Source organism: Hypanus sabinus, chromosome 19 (assembly GCF_030144855.1).
Source record: "Hypanus sabinus isolate sHypSab1 chromosome 19, sHypSab1.hap1, whole genome shotgun sequence".
NCBI classification, from domain to species: domain Eukaryota; kingdom Metazoa; phylum Chordata; class Chondrichthyes; order Myliobatiformes; family Dasyatidae; genus Hypanus; species Hypanus sabinus.
Window position 1 is genome coordinate 359,823 of NC_082724.1, and position 22,375 is coordinate 382,197.

The following is a 22,375-nucleotide window of genomic DNA, read 5'->3' on the forward strand; positions in this document are numbered from 1 at the left end:
TGGAATTTGTTGCCACAGGCAGCTGTGGAGACCAAATCTTTATGTATATTTAGGGCAGAAGTTGATAGATTCTTTTGTTCAGGGCACGAAGGGATTTGGGGAGAAGGTAGAAGATTGGTCTGAGAGGGAAAATGGATCAGTCATGATGAAATGGCTCCTATATCTTTTGACACAACGTTAGGAAGTTGTGTAGAGGGCATAAGTTATGAAGGAGCGGACAAAGATCTGGTAAATAGAAATATGAATCGTCTGCATTGGTAGGAAGAATAAAAGAGAAACTTATCATCTCAGGTGGGTGGGCACCATGGTCAGCATAGACTGGTTGGGCCAAATGGCCAGAGTGCGTGCTTTATTACTCTGACTCTAAATCAGTCGTTTGTCTTCTGACTCAGAGAATCTGATGGTCACGGAACTAAAGAGGAAAGTATGACGATATTTTGAAGGCGGAATATTCTGGATGGGAAATGGGTTGAAACTTATGCTTTGTATAGGGGATTAGTCACGGCTGGAGGGCAACTTGCTCCACGGAAGGCCAATAAATGGGCTCCTTTCCTTACCCACTTTACTCCACAAATGACATTCCTTCCGTAAACTGGATACAACCAAATGTGTTCTACTTCCAGATTCCGGAGTTTAAAGTCTCTGATCCTGATAGACAAACAGAAAAGTCTTGGGCCGAATGGCGTTTTGCGTGCTGTAAACTCTGTTTAATTCGCTCCCCAAGTCTGCAGCTGTCCGTCAATGTCAGACAGGTTCAGTACATTCTACAGAGAATAATCATAGTTAATAATAGCGGGCTAGTGAGGGGCTCTGAGCTCATTCCCAAATTAGAACACTCCCAGAACAAAACTCGCCCGTAATGCTGCTCCGCCTTGGATTCGGAGCGAATTTGCTGAGAAGTATGTCGCAGGTAAGACAGCTACTGCCGCCAGCTTTGTATGGTGTTTCTAAAATACCCCTTGTCAAACTGTTTCTGAAATTGGCCATTTAGGAGCCGCAGATTGTGAAGAAGAAACGGCCGCCAATGAAAGAGGAAGATATCAAAGGAGCTCGGAACAAACTGACCAGCAAACAGGCAGTCAAATCCAAAACCTACCAGGTTATGCGACAATGTGGTAAGTCTTTTAAAACCTTATTTCCCGTTCTTCAATATGTTGCAATCCTCGATATTTTGCCCAATAATTTTCTCTCATCGTTAGCTAACTTTTTGTTCCCCAAGTTATAGTGTAGTTGGTGTGAAAGTCGGCATGGCGGGTTCTGTACAGTAGGACTCGCTGTTTTTTTCTTCTCTCTCTCAACAGACACCTTGTAATTTTTTTTAAATTAAGTAAGTATCGCATCTGGAAATTCTCTAAGAGAGATTCTGCAGATGCTGGAAGTTCTATTATCGTCTGACATCTTGAGAGGTTTCCAAACTTAAGAGAAATGTACCTCCATGTGAGAGAGACGGCGTTCTGTCCGGATTTAACGTCCTACTCTGATTAGTTATTTAATCAACTGTTCCCCACGGTTAACAAAAACCGTTAAATAAACAGGAATGTAGGAATTCAAATAGTGAAGAACAGCTGATGATGTTTTAAGTCAATGATCTTTTACTAGTACTTTGTAAATGAATGCTAATATCCTTACGACCCGGAACACTAATTTAGAAGTAGAACCCCTAACAATAACAGGCCCTTCTGCTCGCCATGTTGTGCCGAACCAATTAAACTATTGATGCCTAATCGCTTATGCCTGCACCGGGTCTCTACATAGTAAGAGCTGGTCCATAACCTTTCTTTCTCTGCAATGTCGGAATCAGGTTTATTGTCACTGACTTTTACAAGTATAATGCAAAGACATAAAATTACTATCAATCACAAAACGAGTAGTGCAAAGAATAACGAAGTAGTATTTGTGGGTTCGTGGACCATTCAAAAATACGACAGCAGAGGTGAAGAAGCTGTTCTTGAATTTTTGAGTGTGGACCTTCAGGCTCTTGTACCTCCATACTGACGGTAAAAATGAGAAACATAGAAAACCTACAGCACAATACAGGCCTTTCAGCCCACAAAGCTGTGCCAAACATGTCCTTACCTTAGAAATTACCTAGGGTTACCCATAGCCCTCTATTTTTCTAAGCTCCATGTACCTATCTAGGAGTCTCTTAAAAGATCCTATCGTATCTGCCTCCACCACCATCACCAGCAGCCCATTCCATGCACTCACCACGCTCTGCGTAAAAAAAACTTACCCCTGACATCTCCTCTGTACCTACTTCCAAGCACCTCAAAACTGTGCCCTCTCATGCTAGCTATTTCAGCACTGGGAAAAAGCCTCTGACTATCCACACAATCAATGCCTCTCATCATCTTGTAAACCTCTATCAGGTCACACCTCATCCTCTGTTGCTCCAAGGAGAAAAGGCCAAGTTTACACAACCTATTCTCATAAGGAATGCTCCCCAATCCAGGCAACATCTTTGTAAATCTCCTCTGCACCCTTTCTATGGTTTCCACATCCTTCCTGTAATGAGGTGACCAGAACTGAGCGCAGTACTCCAAGTAGGGTCTGACCAGGGTCATATATAGCTGCAACATTACCTCTCAGTTCTTAAATTCAATCCCATGATTGATGAAAGCCAATGCACTGTATCCCAACTTAAACACAGAATCAACTTGTGTAGCAGCTTTGAGTGTCCTGTGGACTCGGACCCCAAGATCCCTCTGATCCTCCACACTGCCATGAGTCTTGCCACTAATGCTATATTCTGCCATAATTGACCTACAATCATAGAACACTACAGCACAGAAAACAGGCCATTCAGCCCTTCTAGTCTGTGCCAAAACTTTATTCCGCTAGTCCCATTGATCTGCACCCAGTCCATAATCCTCCAGACCTCTCCCATCCATGTATCTATCCAATTTATTCTTAAAACTTAAGAGTGAGCCCACATTTACCACAACAAATGACAGTTCGTTCCACACTCCCACCACTCTCTGAGTGAAGAAGTTCCCCCTATTGTTTCCCCTAAACCTTTCCACTTTCACCCTAAAGCCATGTCCTCTCGTATTTCTCTCTCCTAATCTAAGTGGAAAGACCCCACTCACATTTACTCTGTCTATACCCCTCATAATTTTGTAAACCTCTATCAAATCCCCTCTCATTCTTTTATGCTCCAAGGAATAAAGTCCTAACCTGTTCAATCTTTCCCTGTAACTCAACTCCTGAAGACCTGGCAACATCCTAGTAAATATTCTCTGCACTCTTTCAATCTTACTGATATCCTTCCTATAGTTCGGTGACTAGAACTGTACACAATACTCCAAATTTGGCCTCACCAATGTCTTATACACCCTCATCATAACATCCCAACTCCTATACTCAATACTTTGATTTATGAATGCCAGGGTGCCAAAAGCCTTCTTTACAACCCTGTCTACCTGTGATGCCACTTTCAGGGAATTATGTATCTGAACTCCCAGGTCCCTTTGTTTCTCTGCACTCCTCAGTGCCCTACCATTTACTGTATATGTCCTACCTTGATTTGTCCTTCCAAAATGCAACATCTCACACTTATCTGCATTAAATTTCATCTGCCATTTTCTGGCCCATTTTTCCAGTTGGTCCAGATTCTTCTGCAAGCTTTGAAAGCCTTCCACATTCTCCACAATGCCTCCAATCATGAGCAAACTTGCTGATCCAATTTACCACATTATCATCTAGATCACTGACATAGACAACAAACAACAATGGTTGCAGCACAGATCTCTGAGGCACACAACTAGTCACAGGCTTCCAGTCTGAAAAGCAATCGTCCACTACCACTCTCTGTCTTCTCCCACACAGCCAATTTCAAATCTAGTTTACAACCTCTCCATAGATATCTGGTGTCTGAAACCTTCTGAACTAACCTCCCATGTGGGACCTTGTCAAATGCCTTACTAAAGTCCATGTATACAACATCCACAGCCTTTCCTTCATCTACTTTCTTGGTTACCTCCTCGAAAAACTCCACAAGATTTGTTAAACATGATCTACCACGCACAAAGCCATGCTGACTATCCTTAATCAGCCCTTGGAGGTCCGAAGACTTGTATATCCGATCTCTTAGAACATTTTTCAATAATTTACCTACTACTGATGTCAGACTCACCGGCCTGTAATTACCTGATTTACTTTTGGAGCCTTTTATCAACAACAGAACAACATGAGCTACCCTCCGATCCTCCAGCACCGCACCCGTGGCTAAGGACATTTAAAATATTTCTGCCAGGGCCCCTGCAATTTCTACACTCGTCTCTCTCAAGGTCCGAGGAAATATCATATCAAGCCTAGGGGATTTATGTACCTTTATTCACTATAAGGCAACAAGCACCTCCTCCCCTTTAATCTCTATATGTTCCATGACACTACTGCTTGTTTCCCATCCTTCCACATACACTATGCCAGTTTCCTGAGTAAATACTGATGCAAAAAACTGCTTAAGGTCTACCCCATCTTGTGAGGCTCCACACATGAACTACCACTCTGATCTTCTAGAGGACCAATTTTGTCCCTTACTGTCCTTTTACTCTTAATATACTTGTAGAAACTGTTCGGGTCTACCTTCACATTATCTGCCAAAGCAACCTCATGTCTTCTTTTTGCCATCCTGATTTCCTCCTTTAGTATTTTCTTACATTTTCTTTACTCTTCAAGTACCTCATTTGTTCCTTGTTGCCTATACCTGCTGTACACCTCTTTCTTTTTCTTAACCAGTTCGCCAATATCCCTTGAAAACCAAGGTTCCCTATGCCTGTTAACTTTGCCTTTAATCCTGCCAGGAATTTGCAAACTTTGCACCCTCAAAATTTTGCCTTTGAAGGCCTTCCACTTACTGAACACATCCTTGCCAGAAAACAACTTATCCCAATCCACTCTTCTAGATCCTTTCTCATTTCCACAAAATTGGCCCTTCTCCAATTTAGAACCTCAACTCGAGGACCAGACCTATCCTTATCCATAATTAACTTGAAACTAATGACATTATTTTCACTGGACCCAAAATGTTTGCCTACGCATACTTCTGTCACCTGACCTGACTGGTTCCCTAATAGGAGATCAAGTATTGCATCCCCTCTCGTAGGTACCTCCATATATTGATTTAGAAAATTTTTCTGAACACATTTGACAAACTCCAAGCCATCTAGCCCTTTCACAGTGTGGGAGACCCAGTCAATATGTGGAAAGTTAAAATCCTCTACTATTACAACTTTCTGTTTCTTACATCGGTCTGCTATCTCTTTACAGATTTGCTACTCCAATTCTCTCTGACTATTGGGCGGTCTATACAACCCTATTAGTGTGGTCACACCATTCCCGTTCCTCAGCTCCACTCATATGGCCTCTGTAGACAAGCCGTCCGGGCTGTGCTGTTTACGCACAGCTGTGATATTATCCCTGACTAATAATGCCACTCCTCCCCCCTTCATCCCTCCCCCTCTATCACGTCTGAAACATTGGAACCCCGGAACATTAAGCTGCCAGCCCTGCTCCTCCTGTAACCAAGTCTCACTAATAGCCATAAATTTGTAATCCCACGTGCCAATCCATGCCCGAAGTTTATCTGCCTTACCTACGATACTCTTTGCATTGAAATAGACGCACATGAGAACATTTCTATCACGTACAAACCTTTGATTTCTGTCTACACATGCAGTCCTCGTGTGATCTTTATTCTCCTCCAACTCACCATCTGCGTTAATGCTCTGGTTCCCCCCGCCCTGCAAATCTGGTTTAAACCCCCAGAGCAGCACAAGCAAATCTACCTGCAAGGATGTTAGTTCCCCTCCAGTTCGGGTGCAAACTGTCCCGTTGAAACAGGTCCCACCTTCCCTGGATCGAAGCCCAATTGTCCAGAAACATGGACAATTCTCTCCTGCACCATCTCCTTAGCCATGTATTTAGCTGCATTATCTTCTTATTTCTAGCCTCACTAGCACATGGCACGGGAGCAATCCTGAGATTGCAACCCTGGAGGTCCTGTCCTTCAACTTTGCACCTAACTCCCTAAACTCTCTTTACAGAATCTCCTCCTTCTTCCTGTCCACATCATTGGTCCCTACATGGAGCATGACATCTGGCTGCTCACCCTCCCTTCTAAGAATACCAAGAACTCAATACGAGATCGCGGACCCTGGCACCAGGGAGGCAACAGACCATCTGGGATTCTCGATCTCTCCCACAGAATCTCTTATCTGTTCCCCTATCACTACTGTTCTCCTCTTTTCCTCCTTCCTTTCTGAGCTGAGGGTCCAGTCTCGGTGCCAGAGACGCGACCACTACAACTTATCCCTGGTAGGTCGTCCCCACCAACAATATCCAAAATGGTTGGTGGGAACAGCCACAGGACTGCTCTGCTCTTTCTGTCTATTCCCCTTTCCTCTCCTGACAGTCACCCAGCTACCTGCCTCCTGACTTTTAGGGGTGACTATCTCCCTGAAACTCCTGTCCATTTCTGCCTCTGCCTCACAAATGATCTGAGGTTCATCCAGCTCCAGTTCCCTAACTCGGTTTGTCAGAAGCTGCAGTTGGATGCACTTTTTACAGGTGTAGTCATCAGGGACAATTGTGCTGTCCCTGACTCCCCACATACAGCATACGGAGCACTCGACTGCCCTAACTGCTGCCTCCATTTACCTACTCCTAAGTTAATTAAATTAATTAAAGGAATTTACCCGGCCTTACCTCACTGGGAGCAAACTCGCCTTCAGCCTTTACTCACCGAAGCCTCTTGAGCGAAAGCCTCAAAACTCCACTCCTACCCTGAGCCACTCACACACAGGCTGCTCCTCTTCAGTTAGCCATTCTTTTGTTTGTCTCTGTCAATTATCTCAAGTACTCTCTCCCTCTAATCAACTAATCAACAGCTTAACCCTTCAGTTGCCCTCCATGCAACTCACACTCACCTCAGCTCCTCAGCTGCTTCCCAGCACTCAGCACTCTCCCAAGCCCCTCGCTCCTCCCACTGCTGTGACAGTCCAGCGATCACACTGTCCCAAGTCCCCACTCCTTTTAAAGCATTCACCTCAGCTCCTCAGCTGCTTCCCAGCACCCAGCGCTCAACCTGTGGACCTGATCTTCGTTTCTGCACATTTACTTAGAAACTAACGGCACTGTGGTCACTGGATGAAATGTTTTCCCCTACACATACATCTGTTACACAACTGCATCATCTTATTCCCCAATAGCAGATCCAGTTTTGCATGCTCTCTCATTAGGACTTCTACATATTGATGAAAGAAATTTCCCTGAACACATTTGACAAACTTTATCCCACCTAGCTATTTTACAGTACAGGAATATCAGTCAATATGTGAAAATTTAACTTCTCCTACTATAACAATCTATGTTTCTTGCAGCAGTCTTCAGACTGTTGGGCAGTCAGTAACATAGACCTATTAATGTGGTCAAACCTTTCCAATTACTCAGTTCCATCCATAACACCTCACTAAATGAGTTTTCCAGTCTGTCCTGATGGAGCACTGCTGTGACATTTTCCGACTAGTAATGCCATCCCCCTTCCTTTAATTCCTCCCACTCAGTCATGTCTAAAACTACAGAACCCCAGAATATTGAACTGTCAGTTTGCCCTTCCTGCAATTACCTCTCACTGAAGGCTACAATTTCATAATTCCACATGTAGATCCATGCCCTGAGCTCATCCACCTTTCTTATATTTCTTGCATTGAAATATATGCAACTCAGGACATTAGTTGCACCATGCTCAACCTTTTGTTTCCTGACTTTGTTGGAGGTCTTAACAACATGTCTCCACGACCTCTCCACTATCTGATCTGGCACTTTGGTTTCCAACTCCCTGCAAATCTAGGATGGAGTGCCTGTCACATGGGCTGCAGTGTCCTGTATGGTGTTAAATGTTTGAAATGTCGAAGCTGTACTCACCCAGGCTAGTGGAGAGTGTTTCATCACACTCCTGACTTGAGCCTCGCATTAGGGGTTTGGGGAGATGGGAGGTGAAATAATCAGCAGAAGATTCCCAGCCTTTGGTCTACTCTTGTAGCCCATGTGTACAGCATATTTTGTAGCTTGTGTTTAACTCCAGTTTGAGTTAAATGTAATTCTTCCCACCTCCACCTCTTTTGACAGCTTGTTCCTTCTGTAAAAAACTTATCCCTCAGGTCCCCTTTAAATTCTTCCCCACTCAGGGAGCAGTTACTCTACTGGGGATATTCTATAGGCCCCCTGGTAGCAGCAGAGATACCAAGGAGCAGATTGAGAGGCATATTTTGGAAAGTTGCAAAAATAGCAGGGTTGTTATCATGGGTGACTTTAACTTCCTTAATATTGATGTGCACTTGATTAGTTCCAAGGGTTTAGACGGGGCAGAGTTTGTTAAGTGTGTCTAGGATGGATTCCTGTCACAGTATGTTGATAGGCCGACTAGGGGGAATGCCATACTAGATCTAGTATTAGGTAATGAACCGGATCAGGTCACAGATCTGTCAGTGGGTGAGCATCTGGGGGACAGTCATCACCACTCCCTGACCTTTAGCATTATCATGGAAAAAAATAGAATCAGAGAGGACAGGAAAATTTTTAATTGGGGAAGGGCAAATTATGAGGCTATAAGGCTAGAACTTGCGGGTGTGAATTGGGTTGATGTTTTATCAGGGAAATGTACTACGGACTTGTGGTTGATGTTTAAGGATCTCTTGCAGGATGTTAGGGATAAATTTGTCCCGGTGAGGAAGATAAAGAATGATAGGGTGAAGGAACCATGGGTGACAAGAGAAGTGGAAAATCTAGTCAGGTGGAAGAAGGCAGCATACATGAGGTTTAGGAAGCAAGGATCAGATGGGTCTATTGAGGAATATAGGGTAGCAAGAAAGAAGCTTAAGAAGGGGCTGAGAAGAGCAAGAAGGGGGCATGAGAAGGCCTTGGCGAATAGGGTAAAGGAAAACCCCAAGGCACAAAAGGATGACAGGAGTGAAGGTAGGACTGATTAAAGATAAAAGTGGGAAGATGTGCCTGGAGGCTGTGGAAGTGAGCAAGGTCCTCAATGAATACTTCTCTTTGGTATTCACCACTGAGAGGGAACTTGATGACGGTGAGGACAATATGAGTGAGGTTGATGTTCTGGAGCATGTTGATATTAAGGAAGAGGAGGTGTTGGAGTTGTTAAAATACATTAGGACGGATAAGTCCCTGGGGCCTGATGGAATATTCCCCAGGCTGCTCCACAAGGAAAGGAAAGAGATTGCTGAACCTCTGGCTAGGATCTTTATGTCCTTGTTGTCCACGGAAATGGTACCGGAGGATTGGAGGGAGGCGAATGTTGTCCCCTTGTTCAAAAAAGGTAGTAGGGATAGTCCAGGTAATTACAGACCAGTGAGCCTTACGTCTGTGGTGGGAAAGCTGTTGGAAAAGATTCTTAGAGATAGGATCTATGGGCATTTAGAGAATCATGGTCTGATCAGGGACAGTCAGCGTGGCTTTGTGAAGGGCAGATCGTGCCTAACAAGCCTGATAGAGTTCTTTGAGGAGGTGACCAGGCATATAGATGAGGGTAGTGCAGAGGATGTGATCTACATGGATTTTAGTAAGGCATTTGACAAGGTTCCACATGGTAGGCTTATTCAGAAAGTCAGAAGGCATGGGATCCAGGGAAGTTTGGCCAGGTGGATTCAGAATTGGTTTGCCTGCAGAAGGCAGAGGGTCGTGGTGGAGGGAGTACATTCAGATTGGAGGGTTGTGACTAGTGGTGTCCCACAAGGATCTGTTCTGGGACCTCTACTTCTTGTGATTTTTATTAATGACCTGGATGTGGGGGTAGAAGGGTGGGTTGGCAAGTTTGCAGACAACACAAAGGTTGGTGGTGTTGTAGATAGTGTAGAGGATTGTCGAAGATTGCAGAGAGACATTGATAGGATGCAGAAGTGGGCTGAGAAGTGGCAGATGGAGTTCAACCCGGAGAAGTGTGAGGTGATACACTTTGGAAGGACAAACTCCAAGGCAGAGTACAAAGTAAATGGCAGGATACTTGGTAGTGTGGGGAGGAGCAGAGAGATCTGGGGGTACATGTCCACAGATCCCTGAAAGTTGCCTCACAGGTAGATAGGGTAGTTAAGAAAGCTTATGGAGTGTTAGCTTTCATAAGTCGAGGGATAGAGTTTAAGAGACGCAATGCAATGATAAAACTCTGGTTTGGCCACACTTGGAGTACTGTGTCCAGTTCTGGTCACCTCACTATAGGAAGGATGTGGAAGCATTGGAAAGAGTACAGAGGAGATTTATCAGGATGCAGCCTGGTTTAGAGAGTATGGATTATGATCAGAGATTAAGGGAGCTAGGGCTTTACTCTTTGGAGAGAAGGAGGATGAGAGGAGACATGATAGAGGTGTAGAAGATATTAAGAGGAATAGACAGAGTGAACAGCCAGCGCCTCTTCCCCAGGGCAACACTGCTCAGTACAAGAGGACATGGCTTTAAGGTAAGGGGAGGGAAGTTCAAGGGGGATATTACAGGAAGCTTTTTCACTCAGAGAGTGGTTGGTGTGTGGAATGCACTGCCTGAGTCAGTGGTGGAGGCAGATACACCAGTGAAAGTTAAGAGGCTACTAGACAGATATATGGAGGAATTTAAGGTGGGGGGTTATATGGGAGGCAGTGTTTGAGGGTCGGCACAACATTATTGGCCGAAGGGCCTGAAATGTGCTGTATTATTCTATGTTCTATGTTTACCTTAGACCTATGCCCTCCAGTTCTTCACGTTCAGGCCCTTTGGCCCATGACATCTCTACCAAATTTTAGACCATCTTGGGACTATTCATTTTATCTATCCCCCTCAGGATTTTATAAATTTCTAAAAAGGTCTCCTTGAGTCTCCTTGGCTACAGGGGAACAGTCCCAGATGTCTAATTTAACCCTATAACTCAAGTCCTCCAGCCACACAACATCCTGCAAATCTTTTCTGCATATCCCATCCTTTCTGTAGTGTAATGACCAGAACTGTACACACTGATACAAGTTCGGCCTAACCAATGATACTTACACCTGTAACGTGATGTTCCAGCTCCTCTACATTTACCACCTTGTTTACCTGCCTTATTGTTTTTAAGGAACTATGTATTTGTACCCCAAGGTCTCACTGTTTCTCAACACTATTCAGGGCTTTGCCATTTATGATACAAGTCTTCACCTGGTTTAACTTCCCAAAATACATGCAATTGTCAGAGTTAAATTCTACTGACCATTCCTTTGTCCATCTGGATCCCATTGTAACTTTAGTCAACTTTTCTCACTATCTATGACACTATCAATTTTGGAGTCATCTGCAGATTTACTAATCGGGCCACCTGCGTTCTCATCTAAATCATATGAATGATAAAGACCAGAGGCCTTTAACCTAATCCCTGCAGCACACCACTGTTCATAGGCCTCCGGTCTGAAAACAGCCCTCCATCACTACCATCTGATTCCTTCCAACAGGCTAACTTTATATTCAGTTAACTATCTCAACCTGGATCCCATGTGATCTAATGCTCTAGACCAGCCTATCATGTGAGACCTTGCTAAAGTCCATGAAGACAATGTTCAATGTCCTGCTTTTATCAATTCTTTTGATCATCTTTTCAAAAAACTCAATCAAGCAGGATTTATGAAATCATTGCCAGGACCTGAGGCTGTGAGTTACAAACTAGCTCTTTATTTCTTGGAGCAGATTAAATTGAGAGTTACCTTACAGAATGGTATAAAACCAAGAGGGGTACAGACCAGGTGAATGTACACAGTCCAATTCCCAGAGAAAGATATACTGACGTTAGAGAGGGTTCAGAGAAGATTCACAAGAATGATTCCAGGAATGAAAGAGATACCGTATGAGGAATGTCTGGCAGTTCTTGGGCTGTATTCCCTGGAGTTCAGGAGAATGAAGGGGGGAATCTCTTAGAAACATTCCGAATGCTAAAAGGCCTGAACAGATTAGATATGGCAAAGTTATTTCCCATGATAGGGGAGTCTAGGACTAGAAGGCACGACTTCAGGATTGAAGGACATCCATTTAGAACAAGATGCGGAGAAATTACTTTAGTCAGAGGGTGGTAAATCTGTGAAGTTTGTTGCCACGAGTGGTTGTGGAGGCCAAGTCATTGGGTGTATTTAAGGCAGAGATAGATGGATTCTTGATTAGCCAGGGCATCAAAGGGTATAGGGTGAAGGCAGGGGAGTGGGGATGACTGGAAGAATTGGATCAGCCCATGATTGAATGGCGGAGCAGACTCGATGGGCTGAATTCCTACTTATAACCATATAACAATCACAGCATGGAACCAGGCCATCTCGGCCCTCCTAGTCCGTGCCGAACTCAGTGCCACCTACCTGCACTCAGCCCATAACCCTCCACTCCTTTCCTGTCCATATACCTATCCAATTTTACCTTAAATGACACAACTGAACTGGCCTCTACTACTTCTACAGGAAGCTCATTCCATACAGCTATCACTCTCTGAGTAAAGAAATATCCCCTCGTGTTTCCCTTAAACTTCTGCCCCCTAACTCTCAAATCATGTCCTCTCGTTTGAATCTCCCCTACTCTCAATGGAAACAGCCTATTCACGTCAACTCTATCTATCCCTCTTAAAATTTTAAATACCTCGATCAAATCCCCCCTCAACCTTCTATACTCCAATGAATAGAGACCTAACTTGTTCAGCCTTTCTCTGTAACTTAAGTGCTGAAACCCAGGTAACATCCTAGTAAATCGTCTCTGCACTCTCTCTAATTTATTGATATCTTTCCTATAATTCGGTGACCAGAACTGTACACAATATTCCAAATTTGGCCTAACCAATGCCTTGTACAATTTTAACATTACATCCCAACTTCTGTACTCAATGCTCTGATTTATAAAGGCCAGCATTCCAAAAGCCTTCTTCACCACCCTATCTACATGAGACTCCTCACCTTCAGGGAACTATGCACTGTTACTCCTAGATCTCTCTGTTCCACTGCATTCCTCAATGCCCTACCATTTACCCTGTATGTTCTATTTGGATTATTCCTGCCAAAATGTAGAACCTCACACTTCTCAGCATTAAACTCCATCTGCCAATGTTCAGCCCATTCTTCTAACCGGCATAAATCTCCCTGCAAGCTTTGAAAACCCACCTTATTATCCACAACACCTCCTACCTTAGTATCATCGGCATACTTACTAATCCAATTTACCACCCCATCATCCAGATCATTTATGTATATTACAAACAACATTGGGCCAAAACAGATCCCTGAGGCACCCCGCTAGTCACTGGCCTCCATCCCGATAAACAATTATCCACCACTACTCTCTGGCATCTCCCATCTAGCCACTGTTGAATCCATTTTATTACTCCAGCATTAATACCTAACGACTGAACCTTCTTAACTAACCTTCCATGTGGAACTTTGTCAAAGGCCTTGCTGAAGTCCATATAGACTACATCCACTGCCTTACCCTCGTCAACATTCCTTGGAACTTCTTCAAAAAATTCAATAAGGTTTGTCAAACATGACCTTCCACGCACAAATCCATGCTGGCTGCTCCTAATCAGATCCTGTCTATCCATATAATTATAAATACTATCTCTAAGAATACTTTCCATTAATTTACCCACCACTGATATCAAACTGACAGGTCTATAATTGCTAGGCTTACTTCTAGAACCCTTTTTAAACAATGGAACCACATGAGCAATACGCCAATCCTATGGCACAATCCCCGTTTCTAATGACATCTGAAAGATCTCCGTCAGAGCTCCTGCTGTCTCTACACAAACTTCCCTCAAGGTCCTGGGGAATATCCTGTCAGGACCTGGAGATTTATCCACTTTTAAATTTCTTAAAAGCGCCAGTACTTCCACCTCTTTAATTGCCATAGGTTCCATAACTTCCTTACTTGTTTTCCACACCTTACACAATTCAATATCCTTCTCCTTAGTGAATACCGAAGAGAAGAAATCGTTCAAAATCTCTCCCATCTTCCTCGGCTCCACACATAGCTGACCACCCTGATTCTCTAAGGGACCAATTTTATCCCTCACTATCCTCTTGCTTTTAATATAACTGTAGAAACCTTTTGGATTTACTTTCACCTTATTTGCCAAACCAATCTCGTATCTTCTTTTAGCTTTTCTAATCTATTTCTTAAGATTCCTTTTACATTCTTTATACTTCTCGAGCAATCCCTTTACTCCATGCTGCCTATATCTATTGTAGACATCCCTCTTTTTCCGAACCAAGTTTCTAATATTCCTTGAAAACCATGGTGCTTTCAAACCTTTAACCTTTCCTTTCAACCTAACAGGAACATAACGATTCTGTACCCTCATAATTTCACCCTTAAATGACTTCCATTTCTCTATTACATCCTTCCCATAAAACAACTTGACCCAATCCACTCTCTCTAAATCCCTTCGCATCTCCTCAAAGTTAGCCTTTCTCCAATCAAAAATCTCAACTCTAGGTCCAGTCCTGTCCTTCTCCATAATTATATTGAAGCTAATGCTATTGTGATCACTGGACCCGAAGTGCTCCCCAACACATACATCTGTCAGCTGACCTATATCTGCTCCTATATCTTGTGGTCTTAAAATTTAGAGGCATAGGTTTAAGGTGTGAGGAACCTGTAGACCAAACGAGCAACTTTTTCACATAGAAGGCAGTGCATATACAGAGAAAGTTGAGACAAGTACAGTAACATAATTTAGAAGATACTTGGATAAGTACATAGTTGGGAATGGTTTGCACGGCTTTCTAACCTGGGGATCATGGACCCCTCAGTTAATGGTAGAGGTCCATGGCAAAACAAATAGGTTGGGAGCCCCTGGTTTAGAGGGATATAGACCAAATGAGACTAGCTCAGGTCACCACTCCAGACACCAGGCACATGTTAGGTCAAAGGTCCGGTTTCCATACTCTATAATTGATTCCATATTCGCAAATTGACATCATGTTGCCCTTCATTACCTGTGCATTATATGCTGTAGGTTTTCTATGTTTTTATTACCACTCCTGGTGAACAACTTAGTCCGAGGAGGAAGACAGTAGAAGGTTCTGGAGATTGCATGCTCAAGGTCAAGCTAACTGGCTCTAAAAACAATCCTTGAATTTCAGAGAGAGACCTTTGGTAATTTCAGAAAAAAATATTATTAAACAGATAAAACACTTTCTGAGTACTGTTTAGGTCGAAGACTGATGATTGCATCTGATTCTGGGTATAATTGAAGAATGACATCAAAGTTTCTTAGAGGGTTCTAAGGAGAGTTACTCAACAGGTAGTAGTGTTGAAGGAATGTAGTGAGCATGGAAGGTTGAGAGGTTAGGAGTTTTCAAAGTCATGGGGAGGTTTGAAAGAATAGGGGGAATTTGTTTTCAGTGGCTGGAAAGTTGAAAGCCAAAGGGCACATTGATGGAGATTGACCAAAGAACCAAAACAACAGATAACAATTTTTTTTAATGCAGCAAGGATAGATTTCCTGAAGAGAAATTTTCAATAGAGGATTAGAAAAACATTTGAAGGTGGAAAATTAATGGAGCAGGACAATTTGGAACCCGTGGCTGAAAAGTCAGTACAACCAAATAAACCATAACCCACAATACTCCCGAAGTAAATCAATAACTTTATTTCTAGTGCCGACCAAGGAATTATTCAGGCAACTGCAAAGCTCAACAAACACAGAGCACCGCACACTGGCCTTAAGACCAGAAAATAAAACACTGGCTCATTTATGTTAGATCAAACTCATGGTCCATGCATTATCACATTTTATCAAACCATGAAAAACTGGGAACAGAATGAAGAATATGGAGATGTAGAGGTACACTGGGACCAGGGATTGACTATGACACCATTGGGTTCATTTTAGGAATGTGATCATTGGGTGTGAGTGGCCATTGGTGTGAATTATTGTGGGGGGGCGGAGAATGGAGGCATTACTGAGTGGAGAATTACTGCTGCCTGGTTAATTTGCTGAGTTTGGTGAGATTTGTTATGTTTGTGCCAACAGAACAGGAAGGTATGGTCGCTCCCTCTGTCTTTAGCGCTGCAAGAACAGGACAAGAGACCGTGTTCACAAAGGGCACTGAGGATCAACCAAAAAGCATTTTCCAGAAATGATGAAAATTCAGCATTACAGCTGGAAGTTCTGGCCGAGTTGTAACAAGCAGCTTCATTTACAGAGGAACTGTTAAATGCCTAGTCCTAAAGTGTTGCTCATTTATGAGGATATGCAATTTATTTTTTATGATTAAAACAAAGCTGCAATAATACTGACCCCACCCAAATATATTCAGTTACAATTCTGGATCAGACTGATGCATTATTACACAATTCATAATTTTGAAATAAATAGCCCTGCGGACTTATGACCTTCTTGCACTTGTAATTTTTCACAGAATGTAGATATGCACTCAGTTTCTGTGTCACTAATGCACACACTCACTTGGATATACACTTATACTCACTGTCTCCCATAAACAGACAAACAACATAACACCAAACAATCAATCATTCACCATAACAAGTAGATGATCAAAGAATTATTTTCCATCCTCTCTGACACAAAATCCCACAAATACGTATAAAATATTGTGTTGAGGTGACGCAGCTCAGCACATTGCAAATATCAGCCTCCCCTCCATAGACTCTGTCTACACACTTCTCACTGCCTCAGTGATGCAGGCAGAATAATCAAAGACCCCATCCACCCTGGACAATGTTGCTATTCCCCTCTCACATCAGGTGGTAGATACAAAAGTCTGAAAGCTGTTATGAGACTTTTGAATGGATTTCCAGTACGATAAGGTGGACTCGGTCTCAACTCTATTATTTCCCTGTGCACTGCACTTTCCCTGATGATTTTACACTTTATTCATGTTGTTACTGTTGTACCATTGTTCGATCTCAATGCAGTGTAATGATTTGGGTTAGGGTTAGCACATCAACCTTCAGCACGTCGAAGAATCATCCACCTCGGACTCCGACCCCAACTTGCACCACGGCCCCCTGTACATGGGCACCAGCCCCCGGTGGACCATGAACTTTCTCTCTCCAGACTCTGACCACAGATTTGACGCCCTGCGGGCTAAAAGCTCCGGAAACCCCAGCTCCGGGTCCGGCTCAGACCAGGATCCTATGGCCGGGACCATTGGTGCTGCCGCAGTGTCCTGCCGCCCGTCCTATTCCCCTGATACCTCCTATACTGGTTGTGGCTCCCAGCCTTCCCTTCATCCCTCATCCCTTCTCCATCCCTCCGATCCCTCATCCTCCCCTCTGCCCGCTCTCCCTGAACATCCGAACAACCCTCCTCCCCACTCCTTACCCTCCCCTTAACCCCAGTCCCAACCCTCCCCTCTGACCTTCCCCTATCTGAGGCAGAACGCTCTGTCCTCAGTAAGGGCCTCACTTTTGTCCCCCTCCGCCCCCATCTCAGTGAGTTCCGTGCCCGCCATGATGCTGAACTCTTCTTCCTACGTCTCCGAGCCTACTACTTCAACAAGGATTTCCCCCCTCCCCCCAGTGATGACACATTCTCCCGTCTTCTACACTCCTCCTCCCCCTGGGCAACCCCATCGGGCCTTCTACCTGCTCTCGACCTTTTCATCTCTGTCGCCGAGACATCAACTGTCTCAACTTCACCACCCCTCTCTCCTATTCTAACCTCACTCCCTCTGAACTCACTGCCCTCCATTCTCTCTGTACCAACCCCAACCTCACCATCAAACTTGCAGACAAAGGTGGTGCCGTAGTAGTCTGGCGGACTCTACCTCACTGAGGCCAAACAGCAGCTCTCCGACACCTCCTCGTACTTACCCCTGCCACAGGACCCCACCTAAAAACATCAATCCACTGTCTCCCGCACCACCTCCACCCTCATCAACTCCAGACACCTTCCTCCCTCAGCAAAAAATCTCATAATTCCCACACCCCGCACAGCTTGTTTTTACCTCCTCCCCAAGATCCACAAGCCTGACTGTCCCAGCAGACCCATAGTTTCAGCCTGCTCCTGCCCCACAGAACTTGTGCCTGCCTACCTGGACTCCATTTTATCCCCCATAGTTCAGTCTCTCCCCACCTACATCCAGGATACATCCCATGCCCTTCACCTCTTCAATAACTTCCAATTCCCCGGCCCTGACCGCTTCATTTTTACCATGGATGTTCAATCCTTATACACCTCCATGCCCCATTGAGAAGGCCTCAAAGCCCTCTGCTACTTTTTGGGTAACAGACCCCACCAGTTCTCCAGCACCACCACACTCCTCCGGCTGGCGGAGCTTGTTCTAACTCCCAATAACTTCTCCTTTGGTTCTTCCCACTTTCTCCAGATCATGGGCATAGCCATGGGCACTCGCATGGGCCCCGGCTATGCCTGCCTCTTTGTGGGTTATGTGGAACAGTCTATGCTCCAAATCTATACTGGCACCATTCCCCAACTTATCCTCCGCTACACTGATGACTACATAGGTGCAGCTTCCTTGCACCCATGCTGAGTTCATCAATTTCATCAACTTTCACCCAGCCCTTAAATTTACTTGGTCCATCTCGGATACTTCTCTCTCCTTTCTTGATCTCTTTGTCTCGATGACAGACTATCCACTGACATCTTCTACAAACCCACTGACTCCCATAACTATCTTGACTATACCTCTTCTCACCTTGCCCAATGTAAAAATGCCATTCCCTATTCCCAGTACCTCCGTCTCCGCCGCATCTGCTCCCAGGATGAGGCTTTCCATTCCAGGACTTCTCAAATGTCCTCTTTCTTTCAGGATCGTGGTTTCCCTTCTGGCGTCATCAAAGATGCCCTCACCCGCATCTCCTCCACTTCAGCCCTTAACCCATCCTCCCGTCACCACAACAGGGACAGGGTTCCCCTTGTCCTCACCTACCACCCCACCAGCCTCCGGATCCAACACATTATCCTCCGCAACTTCTGCCACCTTCAACAGGACCCCACCATCCAGCACATCTTTCCCTCCCTACCCCTCTCAGCTTTTCACAGGGATCGTTCCCTCCGCGACTACCTGGTCCACACGTCCCTCCCCACAGAACTCCCACCTGGCACTTATCCCTGCAAGCGCAAATACTACACCTGTCCTCACCCCCCCCCCCCTTACCACCATTCCGGGCCCCAGACAGTCCTTCCAGGTGAGGCAACACTTCACCTGCGAGTCTGTTGGAGTCGTCTATTGCATCCGGTGCTCCCGGTGTGGCCTCCTCTACATCGGCGAGACCTGACGTAGATTGGGGGACCGCTTCATTGAACACCTACGCTCCGTCTGTCACAATAGACAGGACCTCCCGGTTGCCACTCACTTCAACTCTGCCTCTCATTCCCATCTAGATATGTCCATACATGGCCTCCTCTACTGCCACGATGAGGCCAAACTCAAGATTGGAGGAGCAACACCTCATCTACCGTCTGGGTAGCCTCCAGCCTGGTGGTATGAACATTCAATTCTCCAGTTTCCAGTAATTCCCTCCCCCTTCCCCTATCCCAGGTCCCTCTCTACCATTTCAACTTTCTGCTTCTTTATCTCTACAGTTCTTTCATGCTTATCCCCTCCCCTTCCCCCTTTATCTTTCCTCTGGGTTTTCACCTGGCGCCTCTAGGCCCTACCCCTTCCCCTATCTCTATTACTGGGCTTCAGCTCTCTCTTCCACCCCATTCCTGATGAAGGGTCTCGGCCTGAAACGTTGGCTACTCTTTTCTCATGGATGCGGCCTGACCTGCTGAGTTCTTCCAGCGTTGTGTACGTATTCTTTGATCCACAGCATCTGCAGTTGTATTTTTAGTGTAATGATTTAACCTGCATGAACAGTATGCAGGTACACGTGACAATAATAAACCAATACCAATACCATTCAACCCTTCCAGTCTGCTCTGTCATTTGATCATGGCTGCTTTATTTTCCATCTCAACCTCATTCCCCTGACTTTTCCCCATAACCTTTGACACCCATGAAAAGACACAGGAGGAGAATTAGGGCCATTCAGCCTATTAAGTTTGCTCCACCATTCAATTATGGCTGATTTATTATCCCTCATATTCACCTCCTTCTCCCTTTGATGCCCTTACTGATCAAGACACTATCAGCCTCTGCTTTAAATCTACCCAATGACTTGGACTCTAGAGCCATTGGTGGCAATGAATGCCGTAGATCCACCACCACTGGCTAAAGCAAATCCTCATCTCTGTTCTAAAGTGACTCCCCTCCAATCTGAGGTTGTACCCTCTGATCCTATACTCCCCCACTATACATGAGCCTCCTCTGGACCCATTCCAATGCATTATATCCTATATATCAAAGATATATAATATTTTATATTATAGTCCTCTTGGAATGAATGCTAACATCACATTTGCCCTCCTTACAACCGACTCAACTTGCAAGTTAACCTTTAGGGAATCCTGCACGAGGACTCCCAACTCCCTTTGTACTTCTGAATTTTCTCCTCATTTAGAACATAGTCTATGCCTTTATCGTTCTACTGAAGTACATAACCACACACATCCAGCAAGATGGCAGCACATTCAATCACAGTGGCTTCTACAGGGTCAACCAAAGGTGTATGTCTTTTTAAACATTTTTTCATGATACAAGACCCTGCTGGATATCAAAAATTTAAAGTTCTGAAAGTCTACCCCATCAGAGAGACTGAAACAACTGGACTTGTGCAGATCTTGCTGTTGCTTGCGTCAGAAACGTAAGGCAGTATGCAGTCTAACAGTGAGTGATCATCTTAATTGCTCTGCTTGCAATAACAAGACCTGGTTTGGCATTGTTGATTTACTGATTTATTGGCGGTCAATGGGGGAGATGTGTGGCCTCAAGCCCCAGTATTGCTTGTTTACAGCCACCAAGGAGAGGGGTGTTGGAGTCAGTGGGCTCCAGTGGAGCAGTACGGTACTGCGTCCAAGCTGAAATCAGTGCTGCCTCCCAGTGCCCGCTTGGCAGAAGGCAGGCTGTATTGTGTTCAACTGCAGACTGCTGCAACATCCATGGACTCAAGAGTCTATAATTTTTTTTGCATGTGTCTTTATTTTACTGAAATCTATATGTGCCTTGTGCTGTGTGTGACTGTTGGTACTGTGTTTTGCACCTTGGACCTGGAGTAATGCTGCTTTATTTGGTTTTATTCATGTATAGTTGAATGACAATTAAATTTGAACTTCAGTTTAGAACCATAGAACATTATAGCACAGTAACAGGCCTTTTGGCCCTTCTTGGCTGTGCTGAACCATTTTTCTGCCTAGTCCCACTGACCTGCACCTGGGCCATATCCCTCCAAACCCCTCTCATCCATATACCTGTCCAAGTTTTTCTTAAATGTCAAAAGTGAGCCTGCATTCACCACTTCATCTGGCAGCTCATTCCACACTCCCACCACTCTCTGTGTGAAGAAGCCCCCACAATGTTCCTTTTATACTTTTTCCCTTTCACCCTTAACCCATGACCTCTGGTTTTTTTCTCCCCTGGCCTCAGTTGAAAAAACCTACTTGCATTCACTCTATCTATACTCATCATAATTTTATACACCTCTATCAAAACTCCCCACATTCTCCTACGCTCCAGGGAATTAAGTCCTAACCTATTCAACCTTTCTCTGTAACTCAGTTTCTCAAGTCCCAGTAACATCCTTGTAAACCTTTATTAATATCTTTCCTGTAATTAGGTGACCAAAACTACACACAATATTCTAAATTCGGTCTCACCAATGTCTTACACAACCTCACCATTAAATTCCAACTTTTATACTCAATACTTTGATTTATAAAGGCCAATGTACCAAAAGCTCTCTTTACAACCCTATCTACTTGTGACGCCACTTTTAGAGAACTATGTATCTGTACTCCCAGATCCCTCTGTTCTACTGCACTCCTCAGTGTCCTACCATTTACCTTGTATATTCTACCTAGGTTTGACCTTCTGAAGTGCAATACCTCACACTTGTCCGCATTAAACTCCATCTGCCATTTTTCTGCCCATTCCTCCAACTGGTCCAAATCCCTCTGCAAGCTTTGAAAACCTTCCTCACTGTCCACTATACCTCCAACCTTTGTATCATCAGCAAATTTGCTGATCCAATTTGCCACATTATCATCGAGATCATTGATATAGATGACAAATAACAGTGGACCCAGCACTGGTCCCTGTGGCACACCACTAGTCACAGGCCTCCACTCAGAGTAGCAATCCTCCACTACCACTCTCTGGCTTCTTCCAGTGAGCCAATGTCTAATCCAATTTACTACCTCTCCATGTATACCTAGCGACTGAATCTTTCTAACTAACCTCCCACGTGGGACCTTGTCAAAGGCCTTACTGAAGTCCATGTATACAACATCCACTGC

At 44.4% G+C, this 22,375-nt stretch overlaps 1 protein-coding gene across 1 annotated transcript; it reads left to right on the top strand.

The window, feature by feature from the left end:
* Positions 1-616: 616 nt before the first annotated feature.
* Positions 617-22,375, top strand: LOC132377654 (musculoskeletal embryonic nuclear protein 1-like). The gene is made up of 3 exons (XM_059943857.1): positions 617-910; positions 992-1,115; positions 16,025-22,375. The coding sequence occupies exons 1-3, from the start codon at positions 860-862 to the stop codon at positions 16,132-16,134; spliced, it is 285 nt and encodes a 94-aa protein (XP_059799840.1). The 5' UTR covers positions 617-859; the 3' UTR covers positions 16,135-22,375.

Bases quoted from the DNA above. Each gene is read 5' to 3' on its own strand.
- LOC132377654 (XM_059943857.1), top strand. From the start codon at position 860: ATGCTGCTCCGCCTTGGATTCGGAGCGAATTTGCTGAGAAGTATGTCG. The intron at 911-991 runs GTAAGACAGCTA...TTGGCCATTTAG, and splicing joins TGCTGAGAAGTATGTCGCAG to GAGCCGCAGATTGTGAAGAA. The intron at 1,116-16,024 runs GTAAGTCTTTTA...TTGTGCCAACAG, and splicing joins CCAGGTTATGCGACAATGTG to AACAGGAAGGTATGGTCGCT.